This window comes from Copadichromis virginalis, linkage group LG16, assembly GCF_057382275.1.
Source record: "Copadichromis virginalis isolate Kocher_CV1m ecotype Utaka linkage group LG16, C_Virginalis_male_GT1.1, whole genome shotgun sequence".
Lineage (NCBI taxonomy): Eukaryota > Metazoa > Chordata > Actinopteri > Cichliformes > Cichlidae > Copadichromis > Copadichromis virginalis.
In genome coordinates this window covers 12,103,696-12,119,707 of record NC_140633.1, presented here as the reverse complement: position 1 = coordinate 12,119,707, position 16,012 = coordinate 12,103,696, and the positions used below count along the sequence as shown (strand labels likewise).

Here is a 16,012-nt window from a genome sequence, read left to right as displayed (position 1 = left end):
TCACTGAGCCCTCACATCACTGTGGTTTGAGCATAACCTGACTAATGAGCTGGAATAAACCTGTTAGTGCTCACAGTCTCACCCACCGTTTCTTCTTCAGATTGGTTTAATAGAAATGCAAAGTTCTGTGAAGAAACTTTTAAAACTCTAAACTGAGATAATAAAAAAATGAAAAAAATGGACAAGGATGAACAATGGTAAAAAGTAAATAAATAAAATGTATTATAATATACAGAACTTACCTAGAATATATTTTCTGAGACAAAGAAAAAAATCATGCAACATAATAAATGCATTACAATGAAAGTTTGATTTTGCTCTATTAAAAAAAGACTAGAAAAATAGTTTCATAAACATTCTTGGTGCTGTTTGGCCAAGACTTTGAAGTAAGTAAGTAATCTCACTGCATTTAACAGGCTGTCAAAACAGGACTGATACGTTTGGATTTTTCCTGCTTTTAAATATGTAAAGTGTAAAATTATATCATGAACAATATCAAATCATTTTCTTTGATGCCCATTTATTTTCCTTCTGTAACAATAAGATAAATGCGAAATATTAAATTAAATTATAATTAATTATAATGAATGCAGTAATAACAAAACAGTAATAATAATAACATAAAAGAGCAATAAAAACAACATTTCCTGTTTTCAAAATTAAACTGTTGAAAATAATTACCCAAAAATTTACCATTGTTTAAATGCTCATGGACCTAACTGCAAATGAGTACAAATAATAAACACACGATGACACTATGTTTTTTTTTGTAATTTTTTAAAGAAATTACAAGGAAAGAAATTCTTAATGAAAAAGTGATGTAAAGTCATAAAAAGGGCATCTGCTTTAATTGTTTGTTTTTAAAATACGTTTTCAAAAAGTATTTACGATGATTTTTGTTTGCGGATTTTTTTGAAAGCAGGACTTTGCTGTAATGGAGTACTTTTACACTGAGTGAATACTGTTTCCACCGCTGTGTGTCACATGTGGAGAAATGAGACACAGAAACAGAGGCAGTAGAAGGGGGCGGGGCCAGCCCACATCTGGATGAAAAACATCTGGGCTCCCTCTCTCTTTCTCTGCGTACATGAGAGGCTCTCCGCTGACACCGGGGGCTGAAGACCGAAGCACCAACACACCGACTGACCGGGGTCCCCTGAGTTTCATCGACTTACTTTGCCGGAAGATGATGGCTCAGTGCTGGACGATTTGGACCGGGATCCTCGTCCTCCTGACTGCCTGTGAGTGCTGCCTGATTTCTGGGCTGTTTCTCTCTTTTCCTCGGAGCTGGAGGGCCGAGAGGAGGGCATGACAGAGAGGAGGGACGTTTTGTTTTGGAAAAGCTACTCAGATCCGTTATCTTGGTTGAATGACTATACAGCACATGAAGAAATACTCATGTGTTATCAAGCGAGAGTGGAAGATTCATGTAGCAATAAAAGTTGCAACGAAGGTATCAGATTCATGTAGCTTAGTTGCAGTGTCAACAGAGAAGTACACAAATATCATTCATGTAATTTAGTTTATCAGCTTTGTGTATTGTCAGCAGTCCACAAATATTATCAGCTCCATCAGCAGATAAGATGCTAAATGTGACTGTCTTCTGATTCAAACCATGGATCCTGAGCCATTAAAGTCTCAGCAGCATTTTCCTGTTTATTCTCTTTTAATCTCTCTCTGATACTCTAAAAGTCCTGAATGAAAAATGTTACCTAAGTAAAACGTAGTCTAAAACATAGTCTTAATTTAAACATATTCATTTAAATGTACTCAGTACAAAGATATGACCCATGTGAATATTACAGATGTTATGTACTCCTGAACATTGTGTTTTACACTATTTTACTCTTGCTGGTTGGAGTGGATTTGATTTATTTCATGTGGGATTCTAAATAATGTCTGCACCATTTCATATTCAAATACGTTTCTCAACAAATCAGTTCGCTTGACTTCCTGGTTTTCTAAGTCATAATATCAATAATTCAAACTTCAAAAAAGGCGAAATAAGTTGTTAAAATATTTCAAAATAAAAGCATGAAATGGTCAGCATTTTTGTTTTGGCAGTTATCGAAAAAGATATCTTTTCTATCAACAATCAAATTCCATTTCAGCTTTAGTCTTGTATATATTATATTTCTTGTTAGACATGGTTCAATCTATAGCAAAACATGCAGTAAAACAGACAGTAACTGCCTTCAAAATGCAGAAATGGATTCTCTTCTTGAGTAAATGTGCTTTCCACCATGGTCATTATGCATGCAGTTCCTGTTAAAGGGCAGCTTATTATCTCATATCTAACAAAGAGTGAGTGTATCTGAAAGTCCTCATGAATGGCTACACACACAGTCACATCTTGGCGCTGTTTAAGACATTGGAGAAGACACAGACTGGCACTAAAAGAAAGAGTGTGTTAATGCTTTTGGACACTTTTCTTGTACTTACAGAAGAAATTGAACAGAATACATATTTCAAAAAGATAAATTCCCAAACGAACAACAGTACAAAGGGAGTGCTGAAAAGAATCCACTTATGTGGGGATTTACAGACTTTTGTTTCTTTTGTGCACAAAATAATTCAAATCACATACAGACAGAATGTTAAACTGCATCTGACAACATGCTCCACAAAAAGCTGTCTAAGTCATCAGAGTAAAAAACAAAAAAGGCTGTTGTGTCAAATACAAATATCCTGTCACTTCAGTCTGATTTACTGCACATAGTGACAAATACAGCATCTCAAAGATGTCTCAGAGCACCATCCATGCATAAATATCAACTTTTCATTGTTCCAGTCTCTCATACAGCATGAGGTTGTTTTTAAAAAAAATTGTTTTATGATTTTACTCACATTTGAGGAGCTTTTGTTTGCATCCAGATTTACTGCCTGTGTGAAAAGTGCAAAATGCTGAAATGTAGTATTGAACCCGTTGGTATGTTTCTTTAAATTTTAATTCAATGATGGGAATAAAGAACATGAGCAGTACTAGTCCCCAATCATGGAAGGGATTAATAACAAAAAGGAAAAGGTAAAGATTATGACCAAACAATAGCGATAAAAAAAAAAAAAATCCAGGCATATGAGGCAGGTTGGAGCAACTTAAAGTAGATCTTTAATTCAGTTGGAAGCAAGCATAAAACAATACTGACTTACAAGCTGATGTGCATGATTTAATTCGTTTATATGAGTCTCTGTTGTAGTCGTTCATTGTAATTTTTCTCTTAAATAATGTTTTGAAGATGAGAACACCAGAAACTCCCAACTCTGGAAACTACTCGTCTACTAATATTCTACTAAGTATTTATGTCGCCTCACTCAAATTCATCATTAAATTCAAAACAAACATTAATGGCTACTGGCTTCAACACAATCCTGTGGGACTCCTGCTTGTGTGTTTACTCACATTAATTAAGAGAAAAATGAGATGGTAAATTATGTAGCATAAATACTTTGCAAATCTGTAAACAATGATAGTTTTAAATTTCATAATAATGCAACAACGAAACAGTCTGTTATCTGGCTAGTTTCTCAGAGCCAAACTTGAAGTCTCTATGTTTATAGTCTTAGGACTAAGATAAGCCAGCAAGCTGCCGGCTGAATGCATCAGTAATTGGAACATTTAACCATGGATGCAAATGAAGGTATTTTACAAAATGTCAGACCTTTCTGTCAACATAATGTAAATAAAAATCAGTTTGTTTTGCGCGTGTTGCACATGAGTGCAACATGCATATGTGTATAAGCTTAAATCTCCTGTTTGTGTGTGTGTGTCTATCTGTGTGTGTGTCTTAAGTAAAGTTGGAGTTGTGATAGGGAGGGCCTCCTCCTCCGCCGAGTAGCATGGAGCGCTCACATTTCCCATGAGCCTTTGAGGGAGGAGTGTTGGATGCTAACTTGGCTCTCGATGCAGCTCACTTCTGGCTTCAATTTATTCCTGGAGGCACACACACACACACACACACACACACACACACACACACACACACACACACACACACACACACAGACATATACTCACATGTGTGTACTTCTAACTCTTGAGGGTCTTAATGCAGTCCAGGCCACCTACCCTAACCTCAACCATATTATAGCTGCAGAGGGTGGGACAAGTATTTAGAACTTTTGCTTTAGTAATTCAATCATGTAAATGTCCTGTTACCAGTGAAATCACGCATGCGAAGCTTTACATAATTAAATACCAAAAAATAAAAGCACTTACCATGCATGATTAGTTATTTGCATTATGGCTATAAATGCATTAATATATTTATGTATTGCGGCTATAACAGATGCTGCCTGTAACTGCTGGATACTGCTGGGTAACATTATGACATGATAATACATCATCATTTACATGTTGATGTATTTTTACTCCAAACTATAATTAACCATTAAATAACATGATATTTACCTCTCAAATATTTGGGAGTGTGTTTAATATTGTGTGATATTTGTTGTGCTTATTCTACTTTGTTTTTGTAGGGTTACTGATATTTTAAATGGCCTTTTTAGGTATCCATGCTGTCACAGCTGCATGAGTATAAATGAATGATGGTGCAAGTAAGTGGTAGTAGCACTCGACCTGAAAGCAAACTATACTCTAGCCTACTTAATAACATTAGTTTGTTTTTTATTTTATATTACAATGATAGTATTATTAACATGTTATTAAAGTTAACATCATGTAATAGGTTTAGTTTTTGTATGATGTTAGACTTTGTATCTGAAAAAGTAAATTAACTGCAGACAGCCTTTGAAGACAGGTCCCTAAATTGGGACCAGTTGAAAGTTACTAACTTTCCACAAATGTCCACATACCCAGTCTCTAAAACTCGTACTGACCCTTACAAAGATAAACATTTGAGTACACGCAGAGCCTGTGATGCTGATTCAAGCTTTTTACATCCCAACTCTTTCTTCCTTTGTCTTCAGCCCAGTTTGGAAGAAACATCTGGAACTGCTTCGCCTTTGTGTGTGTGTGTGTGTGTGTGTGTGTGTGTGTGTGTGTGTGTGTGTGTGTGTGTGTGTGTGTGTGCGCGTGTATTTGTATGTGTATTTGTATGTGCATTTGTGTGTTACAGAGTTAATGAACTGCTGTGTGTTTATGTGTACTACTCTGTATGTGTGTGTAGAGCATTTCTAATTATAATGCATTGTGGTTGGGTTTGTGTGTGTAATTGAGTACATGTTTACATAGATATCCATGCAACACTGGGATTTCTATTTGTGTATGCCTGTGTCGTTGAGAGGACCCATTTTAGCTTTCCATTTTATGCCACTTTATGTTGTTACTACACACTTGAATTATAAATATCATACCCTGTACTCCACTCTACTTTTTACTTAATAATTTTTTACTGCTTCTGTTACTTTAGTTACTTTGTAGATGGTATAAAGACAGAACCTCAATATATATGAATTAAACTGCGCTGCAGAATGGCTACTTTGCATTTACATGACTTTTACCTTCAGCAGAACGTTTTTACACAGCAGCATCATTAAAACTTTGACTCTTCTGGGAATGCATGATATCATAAGTACAGCATGTTTGTTGCTTGGGCCATTATATCTGTGTCATCTGGGTGGGATGGCAATCTGGCAGAGCAACACACGCATATGCAAGCTCAAGCATAGTGTAAAGATATTCACTTACTCTACAGACAAATACACAACAACCACATAGTACAAATACCAAAGCCTAAAACCGCACACAAAGAAATAAAGTCTGCTTATTTCTTTGAGAGACTGCTTGCTAACAGTTTTCAGCTCCAAAGGGACACACCCATATCCTGCTCTAAGTCACATTCACTTTATGTAATTCTGTACGTGGCAGAGCTGATGCAGTAGGATGTTTTGAACTTTACTATGTTGGAACCTCCAGCTAAAACCGAGAACACAGCTGTCTGTTGCCCTCAACACTTTCAGCTGTCATTATATTATCACATATCACAAGCCTCAAAGCTAATCTCCTCTGTGACCTAAGCAATGTCATACTATATGTACGCAATGTTATTAATGAAGTAGGATTTTTGGGTTACCAGTCAGGCAGGGGTTGACACAGAAGTCACATATGTCTTTTATGTTTCATGTAAAACCTTTTTTACTCTGTGCCACACTGATCCATTTCCATAAAAGTCATAACACTGTGTAAAAAGGAATTAAAAGCACAGTGCAATGATCTCTTAGTCATTTGATGCAGATTGTTAACTGAACATGTTAAATGCAGAAATGTTGATTTGATTTGATTTGAAAACAGATGGTACATCCCAGAAATAATTGGAATTGTTGCCAACAGGTGAGTAACACTAGCATCAAAGAGTGTTTCAGAAGTAAGGGTGGGAGGAGGTTAAGCAATGTGTGAGGAACTGTGCAGCCAAATAGTTGTATGTATGATATATAAAATCTAGAAGAATTAAAGGAAAGCTCGTTAAAGGATAATCCAATGAAATCCCCTTGTGAGAAGGGTATGAGGCTGGAAACCAGTACTGAAAGGCTTCAGCACGGCATTAAAATCAGACACACGCTCAGGAACACTTGTGAAAACAAAACGTGTGCGCACAAATGTAAGTTAAAGCTCTGCCATGCATTGCATATAAATGACATTTGTGGCCCATGGACTGATTTGAATGTCACATCCATCGGGCCAGAGATGAGTGACACCATTCACCTTGTGATCCATGGAGCACCAGCATATAAACAGTTTGAAAATGGTCTGCCTGTTTTAATTTTTATCCTAAGATATACTTTAGTGAATAAGTAGCATTTTTGTGCCTTTTTCAAATTGTGAAACCCGGATGAGATCACTAACTCCACTGCCTAAAACGTTTTATACCAGCGGTCCTCAATCCCCGGTAACGGTCCGTGAGTCGTTTGGTACCGGGCCGCGAGAGTTGAGGGTCAGGTGTGAAATTTGTGGTTTTCAGATTTTTCCTCATTAACTCGGTCTCCCTGGGTCTCTTCCCGTGTTGTAGTTGTGTCTTATTTTGAAATAAATGTTTACGCGTTGCCATAGCGACCAGAGAGCATTAAGGGACAGAGAGGACGACGTCACTCTCAGTGTTGTTGGCGCATTTCAGGAGGACGCTGCTAATAAAGTAACACAATTACACAGTGAATTTGCGTTTATTATTATATTTACAAAATACCACAGTTTTTGTCTTGGTCGTATCATTTTATTTTGTTGTATTCATCCGTGACACCTTAAAGGCCGGTCCGTGAAAATATTGTTTGACGTTAAACCGGTCCGTGGCGCAAGAAAGATTGGGGCCGGTGTTTTATACAACAGAATGGGAGTGGAAACAGGAAATAAACAGGGATCTTGTTAAAGCGTTGTGTTTGTCGACACCAACTTCATACTATATGTGTTTATACTAAACCATAAACCTCTGGTCCTGCAGCATAATTCCCACGGCTGCTACAGATGAGCTTTGGGGTTGGCTGAAATGACTCATGTTGTTATTTTTCCTGCTGATTTCTGATTCATCCTTTTCTTACCCTGAAGGTCTTCCAGTTGATGTCCAGTCTTTAAGCCACCTGAGCTTCAATTTATGCAGGTGGTGTGAGGTATCCACGCCGGTGTGCGAAGGCAACATATGCTCCAGCAACTGCAACTTGAGCTCTTTCTGCAACACCACTGAAGAGATCTGCATGGCCATATGGTGAGACCCTTTTTGAGTAACTTATATTCCTATAATTTGTTTTGTCTGTCTTCTGTGGGGAAACTTACAGAGCCTATGACCTAACCTGTATATAGGTAACTACATGAGAAAATAGACACATGGTAGTTTTTACCTTTCTCAGTTTGATGTTTTCTAGCTGACTGTTTTGTTATTTGTTTAATACAGCACATCCTGAAGCCTCTAACATCCATAGAAATGCTATAAAATGACCATGCCCACATTGTTATTCTTCAGCACTGTCCCATGAGTCTGCAGATAAGAGAACAGTACAGCCGAGCTGGTTCAATATGGTGTCGATCAGTATTATGAAACATCCTGAAGTGATTTCTCTCAGCGTGCTACTGTTGGACTTAAATGAAAACACACACAGTCTCATACGCACGAACGCAAACAAAACATGTGACCACAGTTTGGCCTTTTTCATAGTTGTTGGTTAATTTTTCTATTAGAGAGAATCTCTGTAGCTTCAAAACTTCACGCCAGCTTTCTGCTGCTGCTTTCTTCATGACTGGAAAGTTTTTGCTGATTGGTAGTTTTGTTTGGATAGCAGTCCTACACTGTGATCCCCTCACTACACCCCCTCTCATTTCCTGTGCACGTGAGCCAGCCTGACCCTCCCAGCTCTCTGAAGGAAACCAGCAATAGAGAACTGACAGAAGAAAAGAGGAGAAGAAAATTGGTTTATTCAGGGCAAATATACACAGTCTGTAGACTCTCTGTCAGGAACACGGTGTTTGTGTGAACTCCACTTCACTGGTGTCATCTTTGCATCAGTGGTGCAAAGATTCAAAACTCTGTTTACTCACGTACTGTAGCTCAGTGAAGGTTTGAGGTAATTTTATTTTCTGCTTTACTCTTTGATGTGTTTATTGGATGAAGATGAAAAAATACTACCAAAAATGGTCAAAAGCAACAACAAACAAACAACCCTACAGATTGTTGAACAGCTGGCTTGTGAGCAGACTTTGGGATGAGCTTAGAGATTGCTTTTATTAACATTATTAATAATGCAGTAGCCAGTATTCTATTATTCTCTTGTATTGTAAAAAAGACCCCGGACTCAGGCCTCTTCAAGCGTTAGTTTATAGAAAACTACAAGACATGAGAACATCACCATGTAGCTGTGGTCTTGTACAAGCCCAAATCGGGTGTAATAAACAAATCAGTGATTCTCTGAAATGATTGTTTTTCAAAAGAAAAAAATGTTATAGTATAATAGCTTTAATAAAATTAGCTTAGATGCAAATTAACATTCCAGGAGTTAGTCTGTATGTTCTCCCTGTGCTCATGTAGTTTCCTAGCTTCCTTTCACAGTCCAAAGACATGTATATTAGGTTAACTGGTGATTGTAAGTTGTACATCGATGTTAGTTTGAATATTGTCTGTCTCTCTGAATTAGCCCAGCAGCAAACTCTCAACTCATCCTGGGTGTACTATACCTTTTGCCAGCTGGAAAACACCCCAGCCCTGGCTGAACTGGATAAGTGGAGGAAGATGGGGTGCATTTTCTTTTTGGACAGTTACACATTAACATATTTAACAGCAGGGGTAATAGAAGGGCTGAACTTCCATCCACTTTCTTCTGCTTGTCCAGTCCATAGTGAGAGGGACTGGGTACATCCTCAACAGGTTGCTGGTCTGCAAGTCTCCTTGCTAGTCTCGTGACTGTCCTCAGTCAGTGCTGTCTTGATGACTGTATAAATGGCTTCAAAGATAAATGTATGAATGTAATAAATGGCAGAGCACAGAGCAGTGTTGACCTTCAGCTTTGTGATGCAATCCGTGGCTGTTCACAAGCCAAGTGGGCATGAAGTCTAAATCTGCTGAGCGTCAGGCTGGAAAGATGATGTCTCATCTCTCTCACATCAGCAGGATGTAAACTCCTGTTTAAGTAAAGCCAGTCACATGCATTACTTTCTAATGTTTCTAATTTTTTTGTCTGCTCTTCCAGGAGGAAGGCAAACAACACAATGACAGTGTACACAATGTGTCACCACCCAAATCTGCCACTGGATGGTATCAGTCCTGACCTGCTGCAGACCTTCACTTCCAGGGAGTGTCGTATGGTCCCACAGGCTGCAAATGACTCCATGATGGTCTGTGGATGTCAGGGTGAACATGAATGTAACGACAAACTTGTCTTCGACAAGGGAGCAAATGGTGAAGAGAAGGAGGAACGAGGGAGTGTGGGAAAGAATAAATGCATGAAAAGATAAATATGTGAATATAATGAAATCCAGCTAGGTGGATGAATAGATAAAACAATGAACAGGTAGCTAAATCAGTGGTTAACTGATAAAATCCTCTGTTCCTGCAGGATTCTTACCGCTCCAAAGTAAGGATGTGATCCCTGTGGTAGTGGTTAGTTTGGTGCCCCCTATTCTGGTGGCCATAGTTGCCATTGCTGCCTTCTATTTCTACCGCATACGTCGTCCTGACAAACCAGCTCCGTCAGTATGCCCTGACTGGCCCACTAAACGCACCCCTGAGCTTTACCAGGCCTTGGATCTACCATGTGGGGGCCTGGGTGCTCAGGGAGAAGGTGGAGGAGGAGGTGTGACTGATGCTGAACAGGATGAGTCGAACACCAAGGTTCAACCTCTTAACAGTGACACTATCAGCGGTATGACCAGTTGGCAGGGCCAGCCAGCTGAACTGCTACCTATCAAACTGGATGTGCTCGTGGGGAAGGGGCGCTTTGCCGAAGTGTGGAGGGGATGGCTGCTCCAGGGCGAAAAAGGTGGAGTTAATAGCTATGAAACTGTGGCGGTGAAGGTGTTTCCGGATGTGGAGTACGCCTCATGGAGAAATGAATGCTCCATCTTTGCTGACCCCAAGCTACAGCACGATAATGTGATTCAGTTCCTAGCAGCTGAGGAAAGGGGCCTGTCGGGCCACACCCCACACACCTACTGGCTGGTTTTAGCCTATCACAGCCTAGGAAATCTGCAGGACTTCCTCACAGCTAACATATTGAGCTGGGAAGAACTTGTTGCCATGGCAGGCAGCATTGCTAAAGGATTAGCTCACCTTCATAGTGACACAACACCCAGTGGGCTACCAAAGGTAAATTTAACCTATTATCTTCTAAGATTTATTATTATTGATGGTCCCAACAAAGAGCTGAAGGGAATCCACCATGAAGTTTAGATTCAGTTCAATTCCATTTGTATAGCACCAAATAATAACAACAGTAGTCTCAAGATGCTTCAAAGGGAAAGGGAATGAGCCAGAATTTTAAACGACTTACTAACAATTAAACTACAATAGTGGTATCAAACACCGAAGCTGAAGACCCTATCTCCCATAGGAACCACAAGTAAGCCCACAGTCTGGGATAATATGTTGCTATAAGGTCTTTAAGATATTATTGAGCATGATTGTTCTAGAAAGAAATATAACTCCTGAAAATAATCAAATTAATTATTAGTCATCAAGTATTAACTTTGATTTTAGTACATTGCATGGATGAATTTTGAGTTGCATGGCTTTGATTAAATAAGTTGCAGTTATTCAAGGATTTGAACGCCAGCAATGAAATGTTTGTATGCTTTGTATGTTTATGAATTACCCCCTTTTTACATTACGAAGGTTTCAATGCCATTTACTAACTTCTAAAGCAGATTTAATGGAACAAATGCTGGCTGAGAGATTGCATTTACAAAGAAGCTGGTTAAAACTAGACTTGCTTAAGTGAAGCTTTGGCTCTATACGCACACCTACAGTCATTCATGAAATGCCAGATCAGATTTCTAACTTAGTCCTGACCACCGCACAGTACACTTAACCCACACTGGATACATATATGACTCAGGGTGATTATAGTGGTTATTATGCCAAAGGGAAGTGTGGCTAAAATCATTTGTTTACAACTCAGATAAACAACGGTAAAAAGTATACTTCGTCTTGGTTAGCCAAACACAAGGCCTATGCTCTTTAGCTTCTTCTTCTCTTTTTTTCAATCTTTGCTCTACAGCTTCTTCCTAATATCCAAACTTAAGGACACAAGTGTATATTCTTGCATTGCCAGGTAGTAGACTGCTGTATCTATGTCAGTAAATTAACAACACATAATTCACTGAACTCATAGAGGATGATAAGGTGCCCTTGTCAGACCAAGGCCTAAGCATATAATGCAATTTAATTACTGTTTCCTCCAGGTTCACATAGATTTGGACAAAGCCATTTAAATTGACAAATGCTAGCCAAGAAAACTCTACCAGCATATTTTAAATCAATGCTGCCTATTGTGAATGAAATCATGCATTGTTTGAAACCTCAAAGCCTCATGATTCATTGTATGGATGTGGACCATGATACAGATACCACAGCAGCAATATTTTCACAAAACAGATTTATCTCTATCTGATATGAATATATATGAATCTCTAGGATTGATTTTGGGCACAGTTTTTGGCTCCTTGCTGAAGTTGTTGTTTTGAGCATTGCTTGTTTTTGTAGGTACCAGTGGCCCATCGGGACCTCAAGAGCAGTAACATCCTGGTAAAGAGCAGGAAAGAGTGCGCACTGTGTGACTTTGGTCTGGCTTTAAGACTGGACCTGTCCCTTACAGTTGATGACTATGCCAACAGTGGACAGGTAATCTGTGCATATCTGTGCAGTTTGTGTTTGAATATTTTTATTAAATACACCCATGACCCAAACTATTATGCCTACCTGTCTGATGTGCTGTTTGCATGGCACCAAAAAAAGAGTTTATCATTCTGTCTAGGTGGGGACAGCTCGCTACATGGCTCCTGAGGTCCTTGAGTCCAGGGTGAACCTGGAGGATCTCGAGGCCTTTAAACAGATGGATGTTTATTCCATGGCTCTAGTGTTGTGGGAGATGGCCTCTCGATGCAATGCAATTGGAGGTATGTGTTCTTTTCTGTGTTTCTGTAGATCAAGAGAACAAATCCTTCATAGAGAGGACCTGCCACCCCATGTTTTTCACAGTTTAGGTTAAGGCCCAAGACCATACAAAGATGTGATGCCAGTCATTGTGCAGTCCTATGTTAAAAAAAGAAGGAGGTGATCAATCAGAGTCCAAAAGGAGGCTATGACCACAGAAGTAAACTAAATGTGTTCTGCTGTGCTTACCACAAGGAGGGAAAAAAGTAAAAGAAAACAAAACAGATTCAGTATGCAACCTTTGACTTACTGATATCCAACACATGGAGACTTCCTTTATGAATGAAGAGGTGGAGTTAGTTTAGTTTTTGGAGCCCGTTTGTATGTTTGCTTTGACTGGAAGTGAACCAAAACCAAAGTCTCTGACTTTCTCCAGTTGCTTCACGGCATAGCACCCCCTGGCTGTAATGCTCAGCCTGCTTCCTGCACTTTCTTTGTTTAAAACTGATCTTGCGTGGCCCAAAGTGCTTTCCTTGCCTACAGCTTGTGTGGTTGATATAGTTAGCATATGTAATTTGATACACAAATATAATGACATGTAATCTTTCTAAATCTGTAGGGTAAAAGTGCTTAATTCTGCTTTGCTTTCCACTGTTTTTTTCAAACGGGGAAAGACTAGATCTCTGTCTTATCAAAAAAAAAGGGAAAAAAAGAAAAAAAGAGGTGACGTGGGACAGATGTTCTTAGTTTTTTGCATGTGTCCAAAACCTCTTTGCACTCTTCACTGTTCTTTAGAGCTTAGCACAAAAACGGCGTGTTGACGTGTGCATAAAAGTGAAATGATGGCTACTGTCCCCGGAACTTGATTTAAGCATGACCTCCGGTTGAAGACTGAAATTTCGATCTTGGAAGTTTGCTCCAAAGTGTGGGGGGAGTGGTGCAGCTGAACTAAAGGTAGTCCCTGTGACAACAGCTGCAAGTTCAGTTACAGGTCAGACAACTCCCATTGCAGAAAAAAAAGTTTATGATAAATGTGTGTGTGTGTGCGTGTGTGTGTGTGTGTGTGCGTGCGTGTGTGTGTGTGTGTGTGTGTGTACGTGCATGCGTGTGTGTGTGTATTGCTGCAGAGGTAAAGAGCTATGAGCCAGCATTTGGCTCCAAGGTTTGTGAGCAGCCCTGTGTGGATAGCATGAGAGATCTGGTGTTGAGAGACCGAGGACGTCCGGACATCCCACTAGCATGGACGCAGCACCAGGTCAGTAAAAAAGTAAAAGTGCAGTAAAAATCATGTAGAGACACAGACAAACTGAAAGTTTAGGCTTATGGCCACTGTCAACTGCCCACTCACAATTCAGCCAATCATATACCAGGGAATTCATTTTTTACATGGTTTATTTCAGGGTGTAAAAACTCACAAATCAATTACAAAGATATTCAAAATGTGCCTAATCGTGACCAAATCAGATTGTAAGAGTTGCTTGTTACAAGCTTATAGTCATCACTGTCTTCAAATGAAGCCTTTGGATCTAACGCTGATCTTCTTTAGGGGATGAACATCTTCTGTTCCACCATCACTGAGTGCTGGGATCACGACCCCGAGGCTAGGCTCACGGCTCACTGCGTGGTCGAGCGCTTCAGCGCCCTGGAGCAGGCGGAAGATGACGACAGGGTGGGAGACGAAGAAGACGAGGAAGAAGTAAGTCAGGAGTAAGAAGACGAGGTGAAACTCTGGCAAGAGAATGAAGCAGAGAGAAAAATAGACTTGGAGACGCCTCATGCTCCGTCTCCTCGAGGAGAGGAGATCTCTTTTCTTCCAGATTGAAAGGGAGGACATGCCTGAGGTTCACTGCTTCACACTGGTTTTCCCCATAACGAGTCTTCATGGTTCGCTGTGTTTGCATTGTCGGAGAAACACGTGTTTTTTTCTGCTAATCTTCAATGAGACACTGATAGAGAATGAATTGTTAAGTCACTAAAACTGACAAGAATCTAAACCACAGTTACAGTTAAAGCAGTTTTTGACTGATAGTTAGGATTATCTAATTTGCCACAATAAGGATATTCAAAAAGTCAATATTAGCAAGAGTGGACCACTTCATAGACATTGCCCCAGTTTGCTCAGATGGAAGTTTAGCTCAGTCTCAACAGATGGGAATGGACCACTGGTGCAGACTGGAACATCTCAACATGGAGAGGGATTTTACACAAACTTTTAAACTCACAGTCGTATAGTCTGGAGAATCTTTAGGTAGTGTTATCTTTCTCAAATAAAATGTGAAGAAAATAAGTTTTCCCACAAGAATATATAAATAAATAGAACAAAATGGTCCAACATATAGTATGACAAACCTTTATATGAACCAAAGAATAATTCATTGTTGTGCAATTTGGTTGAACTTGTGTAAAGCAAAAAATCTATACCAGCAACCCCATGACTGCACTGTTGCCATTTTATATTGACTTCTAGAGAGACAATCATAAAGAAAAGAATGGCCCCAAATTTCATGTTTTTTAGACTGTACATTTTCTGAGATATTTCAAGCACACCCACTCTTGGTGCCATTTTTACCCCTTTGCTTTGTCGTGTAGTGATCTGGCAGTGCGAACACAGCCGTTGTCACCCAACAGAGGGATTTTGTTTATTACGAATTTGTGTGTTTTCTCTTTGTTGCTTCCTGGATGTTTCCAGCAAAAGACCAGAGGAGACAGAAATGAACCAAAGACTGACTGTGCCTTAAACGACAGACCTACTTCTTCGCAAACGTTTGCTGAGGATGTGACACCCGAATCAGTCATAGATCTGCTGGCAGTTGCTGATCGCTGAACAGTTTGAAAAAGATTTGATTTGTTGGAGCTGGTCTCCATTTTGTCACGGTATTATTCTTTTATACTGGCTGTGACATGTGACTTATCATTGCTATACTATAACCTACTACTGTAGGTCATGTGACTATAACCTACATTTATGAATAAACAGGAGAGAAAAATCTTTTTCCTGGTTTTATGTTTGTTTGATAAAAAATTTGACTTTTTTCATCTACACAGTTTCATCCCTTGGTGTATTTTCTTCTTTTCAATTACTTCTCTGAAAGACATTACTATAAATGCTAATAATATAAACTTATCTGCCACTCAATTCTATACATCTTGCTATCACTGGTTTGAACCCCTTTTTTGCTGTTTGAGTGGCCTCATATGGATTTAAAATAAGATTCTCCGAGGTGCTGGAAACATTTCTCTGAGATTTTGGTCCATGTTGACATGACAGCTTAAAAATAACCTACACACCATTACACCACCAGCAGTAGCCTAAACCATTGATACAAGGGAGGATGGAGCCATGCATTTGCATTAATTACACCAAATTTCACAGCAGAAATTGAGACTCAGACCAGGGAACTTCTTTCCAATCTGGTGCTTGACTTTGGTGAGCCTGTGCAAATTGCAGTCCCAGTTTTCTGTCCTTTGCTGACAGGAGTGGCACC

General features: G+C 39.3%; 1 protein-coding gene across 1 annotated transcript; it reads left to right on the top strand.

Annotated features, from left to right (window-relative positions):
- The first annotated feature begins 1,084 nt into the window (after positions 1-1,084).
- On the top strand, positions 1,085-15,542 carry tgfbr2l (transforming growth factor beta receptor-like). Its single transcript, XM_085435361.1, has 9 exons — positions 1,085-1,241; positions 7,499-7,655; positions 9,628-9,836; positions 9,994-10,742; positions 12,138-12,275; positions 12,409-12,550; positions 13,655-13,782; positions 14,074-14,223; positions 15,217-15,542. The coding sequence occupies exons 1-9, from the start codon at positions 1,088-1,090 to the stop codon at positions 15,349-15,351; spliced, it is 1,962 nt and encodes a 653-aa protein (XP_085291487.1). The 5' UTR covers positions 1,085-1,087; the 3' UTR covers positions 15,352-15,542.
- Positions 15,543-16,012: the final 470 nt, after the last annotated feature.